The following is a 19,053-nucleotide window of genomic DNA, read 5'->3' on the forward strand; positions in this document are numbered from 1 at the left end:
TCCGGGCTATGGGACCGACAGAAACTGCTGCCTCAAGGCTTCTCGAGTCTCTTCCCGCACGACCACCCACACCGCCACGGGAGATGAATCATGAACCCGAGTTGCTTCCGAAACAGGTCGGGTTCCTCGATCCACGAAGCAGCCTGCAGACGCCTCCCAGCATACACTCGCCTCAATCAGCCCGCAAGACTAGGAGTACGGGCAGCCGGAAGAAGGTAGAGTTTTCCGCACAAGCACATTACCAGGAAGCACCTGTCTATCCCGGAGACATCTCCATCTTGTCCCAGCAGGGCCGTTCCACGCCTCCGATCGCCGTCATTCCGCCGTCCTCGAGCGCCACCAAGCCGGCCAAGTCGATCCTCAAGGCCACCGCCTACGAGGCAACCATTGCGTACGATTCAACACAACCTGCTTCACCTGTGTTAATTGTCGATATGCTGGCTTCCACGGTGCAGCAGCTCGCGGGCGCCGACCGCGACTCCAAGCTGGATGCCTACCTCACGCTCGCTCGCGCCCTGAAGGCCTCGGATAACCTCCCTGATCGCATCGCCCTCCAGAGCAAGATGACTCTGTTCACGCACTTCATCCAGCGTGATATCACATCGGCCAGAACGGCGGCCGGCACCCTCGACTCTACCATGGTCCTCGCCGCTCTCGACTTGCTCAATACCTTTCTCCGCTTCTCGGCCATTGCCTCGACCCTTTCCAACGACTTTGGCGTCTTCATCATCGACCACTGTATCCGCTCCTTTGAGGTCGTCGAGGTACCCCGTACTGTTCTCCGCGCGCTGATGCGTGTCGTCGGACTCCAGGGCTTTCCGCCCAAGGTCATGACGTCGGACCGCGTCGGCCGCCTGGTGGTGGCCCTGCATAACATGGAGGAGCAGATGGAAAGCCGGAATACGCTGTTGCTGCGCTGCATTATCTACCGCACACTGGTGAGGAACCACCGGATGCTCATGGCACAGCACCTGGACTGGCTGCCCGACCTCTTCACGGACATGCTCAGTTCGGCGCCCATCATCCGCGAGGCTGCCATCAGCCTGGGCCTTGACGCGGGTTTTGCGCTGGCTCGCGAGCGGCCGGTTACCCAGCGCGTCACGGATTTGTTCCAGACCTCTGTCGACGACGAGATGTACATTGAGTATTACGCCAACAGCTTGGTTGCCATGATCAAGGACAAGGACGACGCGCCGTATGTGCCGCAGGTGTGGAGTGTGGTTACTCTCTTCATTCGCGCAGTCGAGAAGTGGGAATATTTCAATACGTGGCTTCGTATCATCCAGCGTTGCTTCAACAGTCCCGACTACCGGACCAAAATTGAGGCCAACTACGCATGGTCTCGTCTCACGTATGCGGGAATGCGTGACCATCGGATTCTGCCGACAAAAATGGCCACCACCGTGACAAAGGCTCTGGTGTCGCAGCTTCGGCGACGGGGAGGGGGCAAGCTTTATGACGACCACCGGCGGGTGGTTATTGGCACGATCTGCAATCTGTTCTACTATTCCATGCGCCCCAATACGGAGTCCAGGGCGCTCGACAGTGCGTGGGATCTCAGTGTGAAGCCTGTGATCCTGCAGCTGCTTGAGCAGCCGGCCGTCAAGGAGAGCAAGGAGAAGCAGAAGGCCAACCGAGAGACAGCAAGTGCTCTTCTCACAGGCCTCATCAACTGTTCGGTCGCCCGACCATGGCAGGAGGACCATGTGGTGAAGAGCCCGCTGGTGTTGCCGGAAGACCTGCCGGCAGTGGACGCCAAATGGGTGCGGCGCAACTCGGAGCGCGTATTCGCCCTGGTTGGGCCCATTGTGCAGCAGAGCTTCCTGGACCTGGCTACACCGCGAAGCTCGACGCAGATGCTCTGGCGGGCTGTAGTGGGAGCCGCCGCCGTGGCAGCGGCCAAGGAGGTCAAGGTGTCTACGGAGACGGCTGTCTTTGTCAGCCACGCCTTCTCGCTGCTTCTGGCGATATGGACGGCGGGTGTTTCGACGACAGCGCAGACAGACGATGGTGACAAGAGCTTCGCAGCCAAGCAGATGCTTGCGGCCACACGCGAGTTTCTCCTGACCATGGTTGACGCCCTGGGCTCGTTGCCGTTTACGGAGAAGCAGCTTGCCAAGGACGAGAGAAACGCGTTCGTGGCGGTCGGAACACCCTCACAGCGGACGGGCAAGAGCCACTCGCTTGCCCGCTCTCCTCTTCACCACCTCTTCGCCATCCTGTCAAGCCTGCCTCCGGGGGTCCAGGACAACGACGACTTTGCTGACTTTATTGAGTGTGTCTTTGCCCCCTTTTTCTCTACCAAATCAGGCAAGGGTCGACGGATGTTGGCACTTGGACTGCTGCAGACGATTCCGGCGGATGTGCAGTGCCCATATGGGCCCTGGCAGGCTGTCGCCAAGCGAATTGCTTCGAGCATGGACGAGCAGACGGGCAGTACTGGTGGCAGCGGAACAGGAGCTGGCTACAACGAGTTTCAGCTCTCGCCTGGCCCTGGCACCGGTGACGGCACACCAGTTGGCTACCAATACCGGGAGGTTGTGCGCGTCTTGGAGCGCGGACTCCGGTCTACACCAGAGCTGCCATTCTCTCAATGGCAGGCCCTCTTCTGCACCCTCTGCGACAGGGTGCGGGAGAACACAGGGGATGCCGGGCTGGCCATGTGCGTCCTTGACCCGATGGCAAAGGCTGTTGCAGACCTTTGCGATGCCTCCTCAATCCAAACAAGATCGCCGACGGCAGCCCGGGCTATGGTCGAGTTGCTGTCTTGGGCAACACAGCCCCGAGACCGACAGGCTGTCGACGCGGCCAAGCGGAGACTTTGGGGCACGGCCATCGCGACGGCCAACTCGACATGCTCTTCTGACCCGCTGGAGCATCTGTATGAGGCTGTCAGCGTCGCCCTAAAAGAGCAGTACGGCAGACCAGGCTTGCAAAAGGCGGCTTCGAACGACCTGATTGCCTCGCTTCTGGAAGAGCTGGCCCGTTTCTTTGCGCGAGGAAACGACCAGCTCTTCTTGAAGGCACTCGCCGCTATGCAGGATGGCCTTGCGCTCTGGATCCGGGACGAGTCCGGGCTGCTCAGCCGGCAGAATCCCACAACGGAAGCTGTAAGTACCCACTGAACTGATTGATTGTATTCTGGATGTTGCTGATTCTATTGTGCAGACGAAACGGGTGTGGGAAGAGCTCTGCACTCTGCTGGAGCGCCTGAGCAACCAAGACAATTTCCCATTGGACGTGCTGGAGCCTCTGTTTTCTGCAGCGTTCAGCAGCAGACACCGGAGTATTGTCAACAGAGCGCTGGCTTTGTGGACGAGCAATTATGGCGGTTATGTCGGGACGATCGATTACCCCGACAAGCTGAAGAAGGATCTGGCGGCCCTGCAGCCTTTTATTGACATTGCCATTCCCGGGCTGGAGGCGTCTCTAGTCAACACAGCGGATGCTCGGCATCCTGTGTTCATAGACGACTCACAGGACGACGCCGACACGGACGCTGACGTGCGTCTACCGCCTATGGAGATCTTGGACGTTGAAGTACCGACGTCACAGGCGGCATCATCTTCCTACCAAGCGCAATCGCCATTTGCGATCCCACTATCTCTGCCTGCAAGGCGCCAGTTGGAGAAGAAAGCAACGGCTCCGAAGCCGCGACACGACGACTCACAGATCGAGTTTACCCTGATTGACTCGACGACGGGCTTCCCCAGCAGCAGCAGCGCGGTCAAAGCGGCCAAGGGCAGTTCGAGCGATGGAGACAGCGCAGACGAGTCGCAGATGTTGACGGAGAGACAACGAGAAGTGCGAGAACGCCAACGGGAGACGAACGCGCTGTACTCGGACATGATCAGCTCTACGCCAACGCGAGCAGAGCCGAGAGCACCTCCTCCCAGGCTTCCGTCCGAGGAGCAGATGCAGGAGGACGAGTCAACGCGATCGCTGTCTCCGATGCAAGACGACGTCCGGTTGCCGGAGCAGGTGCAGGTGATGACGCCGGAGAGGCACAACAGCGAGTATGCGGATGAGTTTATCGCGTCGACACCGACGCCTCGTCGCGGCCAGACGCTGACGCTGGCGGCCAACGACAACGACAACGACAACGATCCGCCGTCGTCGCCTCCGGAGCCGCGACGGTATCCCCTCCTGCCGGAGATGGGATCGAGGTCACGCAGTAGCAGCAGCAGCATGTTGGAGGAGTGGCCATTTTCGTCTTCGCCGGTGACGGGCTCGCCGATAGCAGCGCGCCACACAGCTCCAGAGCCGGAGCTTAGCCTCGAAGGGCTCACAGAAGCAGACGAGACGGACAGAGCGACAGAGCAGAGCTTTGAGAGCGGGAGCTCGTTGGAAGACGTGTTTGCGGCGGCGGCTGCAGCTGCAGGATCGCGAAGACAGCGATCAGAGGGACCGTCGACGCCGACACGTCGAAGCGCGCGATGGCAGCAAAAGACGCCACAGGCGATGAACAGCCGAAGGGCAGCGATCCGGGACGCGACCAAGTCGAGCCCAATAGGACGGACGAGCAGCGGACGGCGTCGGATCAAGATCATGGCAGCACAGTCGCCAGTGGCCGTGGCAGCAGGTCCATCGCAATCGTTTCTGCTCAGCGACGGCGACGAGCGCAGCATGCTGCGACTGGCCATGGAGCTGGACCAGCGGCGGCCACATTCGTCACCGGCCGAGACGACGACGGCCAGCCGCCGTGGCAGTGGCAGTGGCAGTGGTAGTGGTAGTGTGGACGAGAATGGTCACGTGGATGAAAATGGTCACGTGGCCGACTGCATCACGGTGCTGGCCAGAGACGAGTCGGCGAGACCTTTGGCCGGGCGACGGCTGCGAAAGCGGAAGCGCACAGCCGGCGAGGAGACGGGCGAAGCGGACGGAGAGGACGGAGAGGAAGGCGCCAAGACGGACAGGTCTCTGCTGGAGGACGAGGAAGTGCAGTCGCAGCTGGCGCTGGAGGTGCAGGAGCGCAACGAGCGGCTGGGGCTGGTGGAGAGACGTTCAACAGCCGATGCAGAGGCCGAAGAGGACGGACGACCGGCCAAGAGGACGCGGCTGGCCGGCATCCTGTCGATGCTCAAGGACAGCCTGGCGATGTTGAAGATGGCGGCGCTCTCCCGCGGCGAGGTGCACGAGATCGAGGACGTGTGCATGGACATTAAGCGGGAGCTGTACGAAGCCGAGCTGCGAGGGAGGGGAGGGGAAGGAGGGAGGGAGGAGTGAGGGAGCACATTGGCATCAGCTATAGCGTGTTTGGAGTTGTTTGGGCGTCTTGGGTTCTGGCTTTCGACGGTTGCTTATACCTGCATGGCCGTTATGTACGAGATAGATCAATAGAGATGTGAGGGTGTGTATGTGTGTGCGGTGGGTGTGTATTGGGTGTTTTTGTGTGCTGTAGTGTGGTGTGCGCTATAAAGTGTGCTGTAGAGGCTGTACTGGACCTGGATATTAGTCATGAAGGCACTGACGAGCCAGGAGGGACAAAACTCCCTCCAGAGACCATAGCTATTATTGGCTCTTACCCCACCTGTTTCAACCATGTCTGAGGCTACTCCGTAGTCTGGCAGCTGTCGCCGTTTTTGAACAGCTGCCCCGCCAGTAAGACGCCAGCGCACCGAGCAGCCCCGCCTTTCCAAACGGCTGCTTCTGTCGACTTGTCTCGTTCCTCTGACCGTCAGCTCGACTCTTTTGGTCTCGTCGAGTCCGTCTGGCCTTGCTTTCCGCCTTTCTGTTGTCTGCCCGTGTCTGTCGAGTCGTCTCTCTGTTCGCTTGCCTTGAGCCTTGCTGTCTGCCTCGGTCTCTCCTTTTATCCTTCTCTCCTTCTCGGCTCGATCTCGGCTCGATCTCACCTCGTTCCTCTCACCTTCTCAACCTCACCTTTCACCCCCCCCATCATGGATCGCCGCAACCGGCCAACGGCCCTGGCCACGCCCACGGCCCTGCCACCGCAGCCGCGCGTCGACGTCGTGGGCGACCGGGTCAGCGCCGTGCTGCCGTCGGGTGAATCGGTCGAGGTGTCGCTCTTTGGTGCCACCGTGCTCTCATGGCGCGATGCGCTCGGTGCCGACCGGCTCTGGCTCAGCGAAGCCGCCGTCCTCGACGGATCCAAGGCTGTGCGCGGTGGCATCCCCGTCGTCTTCCCCGTCTTCGGCGTCGCCCCGGCCGACACTGCCGCCGCCAAGCTGCCGCAACACGGCCTCGCTCGCACGTCCCGCTGGGACTTTCTGGGCAAGTCTACGTCCGAGGCCACGTCGGCTCGCCGCGTGACGGCGCCGCCACCTGGCCCTTCGTCTGCCGCCAAGAAGATGCCTCTGTCCGCCGAAGGTGTCCAGCTCGACTTTGGCCTCTCGGCCGCCTCGGCTGATCCGGCTCTGCGTACCCTCTGGCCCTACGACTTTGGCCTCATGTACACGGTCACGCTCGAGCCCGACCGGCTGTCGACCAGCATCGTGGTGACCAATGATGGTGACCGGCCGTTTGACTTTCAGGTCCTGCTGCACACGTATCTGCGCGTTTCGGTGCGTTGTTCTCCCTCGTTCGCTTCCCCTCTTCCTTTCCTAACTTGTCAGGATATCTCCAAGGTCGAGGTCGCCGGCCTCACCGGCTCGCCCTATCTCGACAAAGTCGGCGGTGTCCAGGCCAAGACCGAGGCTGCCGCCACTGTCGCCTTTGTCGGCGAGACCGATCGTGTCTATTCGCCTGCCGACGGCGCCTCCGCTCCGGTCGAGGTGCTCGAGGCCGGTGCTCCCCGCTTCTCCGTCGCCCGCGACAACCTCGCCGACGTCGTCGTTTGGAATCCCTGGACCGACAAGGCCGGCGGGCTAGCCGACTTCGCCCCCAAGTCGGGCTACCAGAACATGCTCTGCGTCGAGCCGGGTGCCGTGACGGGGTGGCAGACCCTAGAGCCAGGTGAAGCCTTTGAGGGCGCACAGTCGATAACGGCACATTGAGAGTGACACGGCTGTTGGGCTGTTGAGCTGGTGAACCACACAGTTGGATAGGAACAAAAATGGTTTCAAATGCTGCCAGGATTTTTTATCTCATTTCCAGTGTCATGTAAATCAGAAATAGGCTGGACTCAGGACTGCATTCCACCCTCCTCCTCTCCTCCCTGTCGGACCTGTCGGTGATGATCCGCGATCAGAAAGGCCATCTCGAGAGCCTGTTTCTGGTTGAGGCGCGGATCGCAAAAGGTGGTGTAGTTGGTCGATAGGTCGTCCTCGTCGAGACCCTCGCTGCCGCCCAGACACTCGGTCACGGCGTCGCCCGTCAGCTCCAGGTGCACGCCGCCAAGGTAGCTGCCCTCGTCCGTGTGCACCTGCAGCGTGGCCCGCAGCTCGGCCACGATGTCGGCAAAGTGCCGCGTCTTGACGTTTGTCGCCGTCGTCTGCGTGTTGCCGTGCATAGGGTCGCACTGCCACACGACGCGGCCGCGGAACTCGCTGCCCTCGACCGCTCGAATGTGGCCCGGCAGCAGTTCGCGCACCCGTCCGGCACCGTACCGCGTGATCAGCGTCACCTTGCCTGGCTCGCCGTCGGGGTTGAGCCGGCGCAGCAGCGTCAGCAGATCGGCCGGCGGTGTCGTCGGGCCTACCTTGACGCCCACCGGGTTGGCCACGCCGCGGAGAAACTCTACGTGGGCGCCGTCCACCTGCCGCGTGCGGTCGCCGATCCAGAGAAAGTGTGCCGACGTGTCGTAGTAGGTCGACCCGTCTGTGCGCGTCAGCGGCTCCTCGTACTCGAGCACCAGGCTCTCGTGGCTCGTGTACAGGTCTACCGTGTCGAGCTTGTCGTTCCGATCGGCCCCGATCGTGTGCATGAAGCGCAGCATGTCGGTCAGAAACGCCACCGCCTCCGAGTACTTGGCCTTGAGCACCGGGTCGCGCACGTGGCCCAGGTCCCAGTCCAGCGGCCGGTGCAAGTCCGCAATGCCCGACCCGATCGCCGACCGCACATAGTTGAGCGTTGCCGCCGAGTGGTGATACGCCTGCACGAGCCGCCCTGGGTCCAGCGTCCGCTCGTCCAGCTCGTGTCCGTTGAGGATGTCACCGCGGAACGATGGGACCACACGGCCGTCGGCCAGCGTCTCGTGCGCACTCGATCGCGGCTTCGCGTACTGCCCGGCCATCCGGCCGATTCGCACCACCGGCTTGTCGGCACCCCAGATCAGCACCAGACTCATCTGCAGCAGCAGCTTGATCTTGCTCTCAATCGCCCCGGCCTCGCAGTAGTCAAACAGCTCTGCACAGTCGCCGCCCTGCAACAGAAACGCCTCACCTCGTGCCACTGCTGCTAGGTGCTGCTTCAGGCGTGCAATTTCCCGCGCGTGCACCAGCGGTGGAAGCCGTCGCAGCTCGGCCGTCGCCCGTGCCACCGCCTCTGCATCCTCGTACTCGGCGCTCTGCCGAATGGGCTTCGTCCGCCACGAGCTGGGCGTCCAGGCTGCATCACCCTCCTGTGCCTTCTTCTCACCAGACATGGTTGTATATGGACGAAAGCGGAGAGAAAAGGGTGGTATGAGAAGAACAGACAAGGTGGGAGACAAAGAAAGACGATGTTGCCAATTGCACTACTCGTAATGCTCGCGACCACTTCCGGATTCCGCCACTCAAACAAAGACAAGAGAAGAGGAAGTAAAATACAAAGTCTCGTACGTTTTTCACTCCTTTTGGACATCCCACAGCTGCGACTCGTTGCGGAAGGTGCTCTGTGACTCAAGGTCTTATAAAATGGGAAAGCCCGCCTGACCAATAGCATGGACCAATGGCTGCACGGCGGTCCCACAAGGAAAACTTGGCCCAACTCAGCTGATAATAGATGTTCCCCTCCCCCAACGCATCTGCTCGTACATTCACCACACACAGCAGCCATGTCGACCGACCCCAAGAAGCCGGCCGAGGTCGAGGATGAGGCTGAGGACACGGGAAAGACGGCCGAGGACCGCGCCCTGGCCTCGCTCGACGCCGTCGGCCCCCAGTCCGATGAGAGCACCAAGCATGTCGACCACGAGGCCGTCAGCAAGGCCATGAAGAACCTGAAGCTCGGCACTGCTGCTGCTGCCACGAAAAAGGTCAAGGTCGATGCTGCCGACGTGGCCCTTCTGGTACGTCGTAATGCCTGCCTTTCGGTCTTTCTGCCCGTTCGTCCCGCTGACCCGCCAGGTGAACGAGCTCGACTTGACCAAGGCCAAGGCCACAGACCTGCTGAAAAACCACGATGGCAACGCAGTCTCGGCGCTACGGGCGTTTGTCACTGTGAATTAGGGCGGGGTACCTCTACCGACCAGACAAGTCTACTCTACAATTCAAACTCTATATGCACACAGGTCCCTCCGATACTCTAAAACACGCATACATCACACAATCACTCCCACCACTACAAGTACCACGCTTTAACGCACTTGGGCTCCCACAGATCCGTGTCGTTACCCATCATGGCAGGCGTGCGTGGAAAGCGAAAGTTGGGTGGGCCATACGATCCGTTTTGCGATGGTGGTCCCCGAGGGCCATCTGACCCTTCTGGACCCTTTGGTTGGCCATGGCCACCACGCGGTCCTCCATGGCCATAGCCATCGTGCGGTCTTCCGTGGCCATAGCCGCCCCCTGGTCCTCTGTCTGGACCGCCTCTCCCCCACTGGCTGTTCAGCATCGGCCACATGGGGATGAAGCAGCGCTCGTCCCAGTCGCAGGCGCGTGAACATCCAATAAACTCGCCCTCCCAACCGAGCCAGACGATCAACTCGGCCAGCCGGTCTGCCCAGTGGCGACGTGGGATGCTCGTGTCTGTCTGTCTCCTTCTGCCCGCGTCCTTGTAGCCGACCGACCCGTACCGCTCAGCCCACACGCGCTCAATGTCAAAGCCAATGGTCAGCAGCTCCGAGCAGAGCGTGCCGTACGTCTCCTCCACGGCCCACCGCATGTCCGCCTCCTCGGGCGACAGCCACACGCCAGACGATGCCGTCCCGTCCTTGTCCGGCACCAGCAGCCGCGTGTACCGATAACGACACAGCGCCAGCGTGCGGTTGAACAGGGCCGAGTATGGTCGCCACGGCGTCGTGGCCGAGCCGCCCGTCGGATACTCGAGGTAGCCGACCATAAACATGTGGCTCTGGGCTCGCAGCTGGTGCAGCCACTGGCGCGTGGCGTTGCCAGAATCCGAACCCGGACTTGAACCCGGATCCGCAGGTCCGTCGGCCAGCATCTTCTCCATCGTCTTGAGGTGCGCGGCCACGCGCTGGACGATTTCGGCTAGCATCAGCGTCCAGTCGGCGCCCGAGCACCTGGACCCAGGCTCGCCATCCAGGACCGTCCCGTTCAGTCGTCTGGCCAGCGATTGCTCCACGCGCTGCCGCATTGCCGCCGCCTCGTCCACGCTGGTGGCGCCCAGCTGATGGAAGCGTCGCCGCCGCGCCAGCTGGCTGAGGGCGCGCCTTCGGTCTCCTTCTTGTCGGCCGTCCCAGTAGCCGTCGGCGGTCAGGTTCAGCGCCCGTTGTTCGTCTTCGGCGCGTGCCAGCGCAAGCGCCCCCCCGCCAAACTGCGGCGCATAGAAGCTGAAGATGGCACAGCTGTCAACACGCAGGCGCGTCTCGCCGCCGCCAGGACCGGCCCGCGTGGAGCCGTAGTGCCAGGTGGCGCTCTCGAACCAGCCCCAACCCTGGGCTTCGAGGAAGGGCTCGCGGCCATTGGCCGTGTCGGGCCCGCGCCAGTTGGGCGGTACCGGCGGAGCTGACGGGTCGGCAACGCGGTCTGTGCGTGTGGGCACCGGCGGGAGGCTGTAGTAGGAGCCTGGGAGTTCAAGAGGTTCTGGAAGTTCTGCTTGGTCGTCTGTATCATCTGCATCGGTCTCGCCATCCCCCACCCTCTCCAGCGGTGCGGTCACGTTGAGGCGGCTAAGCAGGCGCAGGCTATCGCTGAGAAAGTCGCACCAGATGATCTCGAAGCCGGCGTTCATGCGGACGACGCCCTCGTAGCCCCAGCCACGGCCGCGCAGGCCGGCACGCAGGAGCCAGTCGCAGAGGCCGCGGGCGCGGGCGTACTCGTCGCCCATGATGGCGAAGCCGCCGGAGCCGGGCGGCCCAGAGACGTTGCCGTAGAGCACGAGCATCTGGGAGTCGAGCTGGCCGAGGCCCATCAGCGTGGCGGACTCGCCGTCAAAGTAGAGCAGCCGCAGCGGACGGGTGGTCTGGTACGTGAGCATCCACGAGTGGCGTGACGCCCCCATGATGCCATAGGCCATCTCGAGATCGAGTGCCAGCCATTCGGGGCTGGCCGGCGTTGCCTCATCCTCGCCCTCTTCCAGACGGCCGTGGTAGAGCAGCGTGTAGGCCGGCATCGTACAGCCCGCGAGCGCGTGGCCGTTGGGGAAGACCGTGTTGGACCACTGCTGCAGAAGTCCATAGGCGGACGCGAACAGGTGTGGTGCCGGCGACGAGAAGTTGAGCCGTCCATGGAAGCCGTGCGTGGCCACGGAAGAGAGGCTGCTGTCAGACTCGGCAGCAGCAGCAGCGCTGTCGAGAAGAGGCACCTGCCCGGCTGCGACAGCACGCGCGAGGACAGCCATGGCCACGACGGCAGCCCGCACGGCTGTGCGGACCGTAGCAGCTCCAACCATGGAGATAACGAGAAACGGTCAGTCGAGAAAGAGACAGAATGCAGGATGGCTAGAACAAATGAGGCTCAAGGGAACGGGGAAGCATGACGAGGAGACGAGAGCCGCTATCGTATGTCTCCAAGAAACGCGAGCCTCGCTCGTTCAGACATTAGGTATCACCAAGATAATGAAACAAGAGAGGGTGTATATTGTGAACTCCTTATCTTCAAATCTAGAACAACTTGCTAGACAAAAGGTACCATGTATGACGACGCCGTCCCGTTTGGGTAAGAGCCCCCCACACAACAGCAGGAAGTGCACGAATCCCAACAGCGTTAGCACAGCCTGTCGTCACTCAGTGGAGCTCCTGCTGTCTTCGTCTTGCTATTTTTTCTGCCCAACTGCGGCCGATTAGGTTCTGGTTCTGCCCACCGCCTTTCCTCATCTTCTCCGGCACAAGAACGGCTTTCGTGCAGCTCGACGACGTTGGGTGCAATTCTGCAAAACAACTCTCTGACCGGGCCGCTTCCTTCTTTTCTCGTCTACCGGTTGTCAAGATGTCGGGAGAGGACAAGCCATACATGGACATGGTATGTGAGCTGGATACGGGTTGTGGCAATTGCATCAAGTTCCCAGAGTCTTTTCCCCTCTTTGGCTTCTCTTTTTCTTCCTCTTCTGGTTTTCCCTCCCCTCCTTTCCTCCTCCTATTCTTCCCTATCTCTTTTCTCCCCTATCCCTCTGCATTATCCCTCTTCCTCTCTCCTCTCCGCTGACCCTTCCCAGCTCATGTCGGTCGCCGGCGAGGTCCGGCGATACTCCGGAGAGGTGGCCGAGTTCGTCGACGAAAACTTTGACCGGGCAGCCGATGTTGTGCGGGACCACCTCTCGACGGCCACCTGGCTGCCCGAGGCTGTCCGGGCCAACCTTCCGCTGCCACGGCCACCACCACCGCCGCCCGTGGACGTCATCCCGACTGTCAGCCTGACGTTATATGAGCGCGCACAGGATTGGGTTATGCGCCACCGCATTCTCGTGTCCTTTCTCGCGCTTACCGTCGGCACTGTGGCTTACCGCAGCGTTCGCCGCGTGCAGTCGAGCCGCAAGTTCCGCCGTGCTCGGCGGGCCCGCAACGGAGCCCGCTGCGAGGTGGTCGTCATCGCCGCATCGCCGTCACTGCCCGTCACCCAGTCGCTCGCCCTCGATATGGAGCGACGCGGTTTCATCGTCTATATCATCTGTGGCTCGGCCGAAGACGAACATGCCGTCCGTCAGCTGTCGCGGCCTGACATTCGGCCGCTGTCCATCGATATCACTGATGTATGTTATTTTTACTTTTTACTTTTTTTCTTTCTTCTTTCTTTTTCTATTCCCTAACATCTCAGTCCGTCAATGCCGGTGCTGCCCTCGACCGCTTCGCCCTCTACCTCCATGCCCCTCATGCCGCCGTGCCGGGCGCCCGCAAGAGCCACCTCACGCTCACGGCCGTCATTATCATCCCGTCGCTCAACTACCAGACGTCGCCCATCGCCACCATCCCGCCCTCCAACTTTGCCGACCTCTTCAACACTCACCTCTTGCATCCCATCCTCTCCATACAGGCCTTCCTGCCACTCTTGACGGCACGCACAGCCCTGCAGCCGGGCGAGAAGCCGCCACCGTCACTGCTGTCTACCGCATCTTCCATGGCTCTGGCCAACATTGGCGGTGCCAAGAACAAGACCAAAAACACCAGCAAAGCCGGCGAGGCTGATGACGCCTCCAAGCCGCCGTCGGACCGCATCCCCCCGCCGCCCAAGGTACTTGTTTTTTCGCCGTCCATCATCTCGTCGGTGAACCCGCCGTTCCACGCGCCCGAGTCGACCGTCTGCTCGGCGCTGACGGCCTTTACGGAGGTCTTGGCGGCCGAGCTGCGGCCGTTGGGCATTCCGGTCACGCACATCCAGCTGGGCACCTTTGACTTCTCCGGCTTTGCGCCACCGCCCCGCAGCGCCATGGCCCAGCAGCTCAGCAACACACGCATCCCGCCGCCTGCTGTCGTGGAGACGCTGGCCTGGTCAGAGCCGGCTCGCCACGTCTACGGTCGCAACTACACGGCCCAGAGCACAACGGCCCTGGGCAGCGGCCGGGCCATTCACGGGCTGCGCGGCACGGCTATGCGCGACCTGCATCACGCTGTCTTTGACGTGCTCGACGGCTCCAACACCGGCAGCGTTGTGCGTGTCGGTCTCGGCGCCAACTTGTACGGCTTCGTCGGCAACTTCATGCCGCGCGGCTTGGTGGCCTGGATGATGGGCGTGCGCAAGGTCGATGGCCTGGAGAGCCTGTACAGCGCCCCGGTACCACCTGCGTCCTCGTCGTCCGCGCCTACACCGAATGCGTCGGTCCTGTCGACGTCGAGCGAGAGCTCCGGGCCGCCGATTCGCCGCAGCAACAGCACCAGCAAGAACTCGGAAACAACGGCTGGCTTTGTGGCCGTCGCCGCTGACGAGGCCGTTGCTGACTCGCATATCTGGCAATGAGGCAAGTGCTGAACAGACCTAGACGACGACGATTACGACGACAGAATCCATGCGACGTTCCGACGACACGCTTCACGCTTCATGCTTCACGCCCATATTCTCTTCTCCTTTTCTTTGTCAGCATGACCTTTTTCTCGACTTTGTTGCTCGCGAAAAAGCGGTCCTTTCTCTCAACTCTCCGTTGGCTATCTGTTCCAAACTCATAAACACATGCATACGTACATATATAGTATGGAGCGACGGGGTCGCGCTCAAATAGACTTGCTTGTGTGGGATTCGTACTTGTTTTGTTCTGTCTGTCCGTCTGTGCTCAGTGGCCTCGGCCTCGAAATCCCCGTCCACCACCGCCGCCTCGGCCTCTCCAGCGGCCACCTCCACTGCCGCTGCCACCTCCAGTGCCACGACCTCCTCCGCTGCCGAACTTGTCCTTGAACCCGCCGCGGAAGTTCTGTCCGAACCGATCTGCACGATCGTCGTCACCGTCTCCATGCTGCTGCTGTTGTTGTTGGTAGTGGTGGAAGTTGTTGTGATGGTGGGAGTCGTCATCGGGCGTGCCAGCCATGGCGGTGTCATCGTCGCCACCGGCGCCGCTATGGCCAAAGGGATTATACTCGCCGTCCTGGTTTTGGTTTTGGCCAGCAGCCTCGGCAGCCTCGGCAGCCTCGGCAGCCTCAGCCTCGGCCGCGGCGACAGCAGGAGCCACGACGGCGACAGCAGCCCAATGGGGGTGGGCGCCGTCTTTGCAGGCGCGGCCGCTGGGGCAGAAGCCGGCGAGGTAGCAGGGACAGAGCAGGCGGCGGACGTGCTTCTTGGGACAGCGTGGGCCGAGGGCGCAGAAGCCGCGGTCGTCATAGTCCGGACAGGGCGGCAGCTTGCTCCGGGGATCGATGTGCAGGTAGAGACACTCGTCGCCGTTGCTGCAGAAGCCGTTGCGCAGGAAAAAGTTGCACTCGGGCATCTTGCGCAGGTTGTACTCGTGCAGAAACTCGCAGCCCTCGCCCTTCTTGCAGAGACCGCGCAGCCAGTGCTTGCAGACGAGGCTGTTGAAGCCGCCCTCGCGGTCGCGTCCGCCACCACCGCCCGCGTGCCCGCTGCTCGCCGACACGTGACGGTCTGGACAGCGCGGACCCAACGGACAGTGGCCTGCGCTGTAGGCCTTGCAGATCGACCGGTCTGCCGCCAGCCCGTGGTGGTATGTCGCCTGCAGAAACGGCGTAAAGGCAAACGCGTACGGCGTGTGGTCGTGCGCCAGCAGCCCGGCCGCCAGCCGACGGGCCACCACCGACGAGGCCGAAAACGACGACGACTGCTGCTCCTGCTGCGGCTTCTGCAACTCAACATCCGTCGCCGTGTGTGTCATCGTGGCCATGATGACCCCGTCCTGGTCGAGGCCGTTTCTTCCGAATCGCTTCTCGGGGCTGTTCCCGGGCCTGCTACTCTATCTTCAGGCGCAGACTGTCTGGATAACCGGAAGTCAGTAGTCGGTAGTCGGTAGTCGGTAGTCGTCGGGACGCGCGCGCTCTTGATCAATCAAATTTGGGTGGTGGCTGTCTTCAGAGGGCCGAGCTTCAGCTCTGTTTTTCGTTACATATTATAGCGCCCTTCCAGTGGCCACAGCTCTAGGTGGCGATATTAGTCAGCACATCTTCACTGGTTGGTCCAATAATCTGGGGAAGCCCATCTTTACAGAGTACGGAGTAGACGCTCAGCTTGATACCTAACAACTTTGAACCAAATTCTATTTTACGCCGTACGCCTGTTTGCTTTGACCATTCTATAGTTGCACATGGCTTTCCACGGCACATACAACTCCTGCCTGAGCTTCTTGGCTTAGCTCTTAGTCATCTTCTAGTACTGTTTGCCTCTGTGCATGGAAGCCTCCACCCCGCCGCTGCTCACGCCTCCGGCTTCTGCGCATACCAAACGTACAGGTAAAAGTAGCGGTGGATTGTGTCGTCCTCGAGGCTGCGCCTGACCTTGGCTACCCACACCTCCTGCTCGAGCTGGGTCAGGTTGAGACCGGCCAGGAGCCGGGTTGTGACGCCGAGCAGGCCGCCAAGCACGACAGCCCGGAAGTACTGGCCCAGTTGCTGCATGGCTGGATCCTGCGGCCACGTCCCCATCGGGATCTTTTTCTTGACCAGCTGGATGTTGGTCAAGCCGGCGCGACGAAGCGGTCCCCGCAGCCTGCGAATCTTGTCGTGGTCCATCCCAAACAGCTTTAGGCCGTCGAGAAAGAGGTCGAAGAAACCGAGTAAAGGGTCGCTGTCTGGCATGGTCCCGTCGTCGCAGTAGGGGTGGCCGTACAGCTCCTGGAACTCGATCCATCCGCCCGGCCGCAGGTGTCTCGGGCTGTCAGCAGGCAAGGGGAATCAGAAGTAGAAAGGCAAATGCTCACTTGAACGTGTTCTCGATCACCCGGTCCGCATGGGTCAGGTAGCTGGCCATTGCCCGGAAGTGGGCAAAGTCCCAACCCGAGCCGTTGGCCCAGTCGGACTCGCAGTCGTCAATGACAAACCGGACATTCTCTGGAATCCATTCGGGCTGGATCGGGGACAGGTCGACGCCCAGCACCTGTGCCCCGGGGAACTTGTCGCCCACTGCAACGTCAGCATCTCCGTCTGCGCCAACTCAGGGCGGGCATGACAAACTCTCAATGGCCCATATTCCTGTGGCAAGCTGTGGGTCAGAAGGGAAACCCTCAGACGATGGACCGGTCTGCGGACTTACCGGTGCCTGTGCCGATATCGATAATCTTTTGCGGGCTGCCCCCGATCGGGGCGAGGAACAGCTTGTCTTCCTGGCTGGCTGTTAGGCAGGGCTGGCGACAATGGCAGCGAGAGTCTGGTGGCCTACCATTGCTAGTAGCATCATGTGGTGCTTCAGGTTCTCCCGGTCCTGCTCTGGCTGGTCATTTGGCATCGGGTATCGGCCGTGTTTGTAGAGGTGGAAGCGCCGGCCGTGCTCGTACACATGCTCCCACACGCCCGTAGCATCCTCGCGAGGCGGCAGGCTCAGATCCTCCCAGTTTTCAATAGGATCCAGGTCGTCGTTCTCGTACGGCTCCTCGGCATCGCCGCTGGACGTAGAGGCCGCCATAGCTGAGAAGGACAAGCGCTCAGAGGGGGTGTTGGACGATGCAAAAGGAAAGGGGCGGATGACGGGAAGATAAAGGCCGAGAGGTTGGAGATATTAGTATCAGACGACAAGATACAGGGCAGGCACGGCCACCTGACGCTCCTTCCAAGTCAGACCGGCCGGCTGTCTTAAGCAAGCGGGCAGTTCTGGCAGTTTGGCATTTCCCGCACTTCTGGCAATCTGGCAATCTGACAGTCGACCCAGCAAACCGCCATGCTCATCCGCAAGGAGTAAGGCATGGTGCCATAAAACGGAACAGCTCCGGTCGGCTGGTTGCTGATGGCTCGGCAACCCACTTTCAGGTCGCCGTTGCTCTGGAAAGCCCCATACTTCCGTTGCGAACCGCCCAGACGTCGGGGGCTAAAACCGTTTTCCCCTTGTCTTTCTCTGTTTTTCCTTCCCTGTCTCTGCCCTCTGCTCTTTGGCGGGCTGGTTGCTGTAAACGGCATCCCGTCAAATTCCTCTCAGTCCTGCACACGATCGCCTCTCGTTCTTCGCCCCTTTATGGAATTCTCACAAACCCACAACTAGGGCCATGCACAATCCCCCTCCCCTGCACAGCTTGATAACATCCCACAGGAGACGGACTACTCGTACATACATATCCGTACGTCGTACAGGGTAGTGTCCCGGGATGCGGTGAGCAGAGGCCTTCCCCCTCCCCCTCCTCTCCATCCGGCTAGTGTGCAATTGCCTCATCTGCCGTAACATTCACCGTGGAGGCGTCTGTGCATTTTGAATCATGAGCCTGCAGATGATGAACTGACTGGCTGCTACGGAGTGCTATGTAGTGGAACTAGGTGGCAGCCAGGCTGGGACACTGCCGCTCGGGATTACGTGTTTTTTCTCTCCGTTGCTGTGGCTCTCATGAAGCGTCTGCATGCGCGTGCTCGTACGTACAGATGAGGCTGTGATCGCGAGATGAGAAGCTGCAGCCGTAACATCGGCCTGGAAGCCGCCAAGTGGGCGCGCCAGACAAACATGGGCCGTTGCGTTTAGCGAAACCGACTACGGAGCATCAAAGCCGGTGTACTTGTGAGCAGCAGGCAAAGCCCACTACGGCATACGGCGTAAAATGGCAAGGCTTTGGCGGAGAAAACGATCGGCGGCCGCCTGGCCTGCAGCAGACCCTGGCCTCAGCACGCCCTCCCGGTCTGCATATGGAGAAAGGCGCCCAGACGGAAGTCGAGCACAGAGAGGCAGAAGAAGCGACGGTGAGGCAGTACCGGACGACCGATGGGCTTGGCCAGGTCCCCTGCTCTGATCCACCCGTCAATGCTACGCCGTATCTGACGGCTGTGAGTAGCCGTCAGATGGCAAAGGAGGGGGTTTGTCAGAGAGAAAAGGATGTATCTTATCTTACATACGAGTAGTACAGAGTACAATGTAGTGAGCCCACGGTGTATATGACAGCCAGAAGTCGCCGGACGGCCCCCATGTCTACCGGCTGTGATCAGTCATTTGTAGCCAGCTGCCAAGTAAGGTATCTTACGGAGTACACGAATTTGCTTGCAGCTTTACCAACAGATAGCAGGGATTCAGTCGCGGTGAAACAAGAAACACGACGGAAAAAAACCCACCGTCTGACTCGGCGGAAATAAACAGCGACTGCTCTTCTCCCAAGTCCGGCCGCCACCTCGTAGCAGTCGATCGATTTGCACTGGCCAAAAACCCGCACACAGAGCAGCCCTCTGCCCGGAGAACGGGCGCTTTCCTGCCAACCTGGTAGAGCGGTCACTGTGCCATCATCTGACGTTCCTCCCAGCTGACCCTCGGGTGTCTCGCTCCTCGTAAAACGTCATTG

At 60.9% G+C, this 19,053-nt stretch overlaps 7 protein-coding genes across 7 annotated transcripts; 4 read left to right on the forward strand and 3 right to left on the reverse strand.

The window, feature by feature from the left end:
* Window positions 1-8: 8 nt before the first annotated feature.
* Window positions 9-5,605, forward strand: CMQ_1175 (telomere length regulator protein; the record flags this gene model as incomplete). Its single annotated transcript, XM_014318254.1, has 3 exons — window positions 9-3,110; window positions 3,169-5,174; window positions 5,563-5,605. The coding sequence occupies 3 exons, from the start codon at window positions 9-11 to the stop codon at window positions 5,603-5,605; spliced, it is 5,151 nt and encodes a 1,716-aa protein (XP_014173729.1).
* Window positions 5,606-5,897: 292 nt separating this feature from the next.
* On the forward strand, window positions 5,898-6,953 carry CMQ_1527 (putative apospory-associated protein c; the record flags this gene model as incomplete). The annotated part of the gene is made up of 2 exons (XM_014318606.1): window positions 5,898-6,521; window positions 6,573-6,953. 2 exons carry the CDS (start codon window positions 5,898-5,900, stop codon window positions 6,951-6,953), a joined length of 1,005 nt encoding a protein of 334 aa, XP_014174081.1.
* A 128-nt stretch (window positions 6,954-7,081) lies between these two features.
* Window positions 7,082-8,482, reverse strand: CMQ_727 (phospho-2-dehydro-3-deoxyheptonate aldolase; the record flags this gene model as incomplete). The annotated part of the gene is made up of 1 exon (XM_014317806.1): window positions 7,082-8,482. One exon carries the CDS (start codon window positions 8,480-8,482, stop codon window positions 7,082-7,084), a length of 1,401 nt encoding a protein of 466 aa, XP_014173281.1.
* A 390-nt stretch (window positions 8,483-8,872) lies between these two features.
* CMQ_875 (uncharacterized protein) lies at window positions 8,873-9,266 on the forward strand (the record flags this gene model as incomplete). Its single annotated transcript, XM_014317954.1, has 2 exons — window positions 8,873-9,106; window positions 9,165-9,266. The coding sequence occupies 2 exons, from the start codon at window positions 8,873-8,875 to the stop codon at window positions 9,264-9,266; spliced, it is 336 nt and encodes a 111-aa protein (XP_014173429.1).
* Window positions 9,267-9,378: 112 nt separating this feature from the next.
* CMQ_1650 (uncharacterized protein) lies at window positions 9,379-11,613 on the reverse strand (the record flags this gene model as incomplete). The annotated part of the gene is made up of 1 exon (XM_014318729.1): window positions 9,379-11,613. The coding sequence occupies one exon, from the start codon at window positions 11,611-11,613 to the stop codon at window positions 9,379-9,381; it is 2,235 nt and encodes a 744-aa protein (XP_014174204.1).
* A 536-nt stretch (window positions 11,614-12,149) lies between these two features.
* CMQ_1699 (duf1776 domain containing protein) lies at window positions 12,150-14,111 on the forward strand (the record flags this gene model as incomplete). The annotated part of the gene is made up of 3 exons (XM_014318778.1): window positions 12,150-12,182; window positions 12,376-12,909; window positions 12,975-14,111. The coding sequence occupies 3 exons, from the start codon at window positions 12,150-12,152 to the stop codon at window positions 14,109-14,111; spliced, it is 1,704 nt and encodes a 567-aa protein (XP_014174253.1).
* Window positions 14,112-14,421: 310 nt separating this feature from the next.
* CMQ_1240 (mRNA cleavage and polyadenylation specificity factor complex subunit) lies at window positions 14,422-17,210 on the reverse strand (the record flags this gene model as incomplete). The annotated part of the gene is made up of 5 exons (XM_014318319.1): window positions 14,422-15,541; window positions 16,011-16,463; window positions 16,510-16,732; window positions 16,842-16,911; window positions 16,968-17,210. The coding sequence occupies 5 exons, from the start codon at window positions 17,208-17,210 to the stop codon at window positions 14,422-14,424; spliced, it is 2,109 nt and encodes a 702-aa protein (XP_014173794.1).
* Between the last annotated feature and the right edge of the window lie 1,843 nt (window positions 17,211-19,053).

This window comes from Grosmannia clavigera, assembly GCF_000143105.1.
Source record: "Grosmannia clavigera kw1407 unplaced genomic scaffold GCSC_140, whole genome shotgun sequence".
NCBI classification, from domain to species: Eukaryota; Fungi; Ascomycota; class Sordariomycetes; order Ophiostomatales; family Ophiostomataceae; genus Leptographium; species Leptographium clavigerum.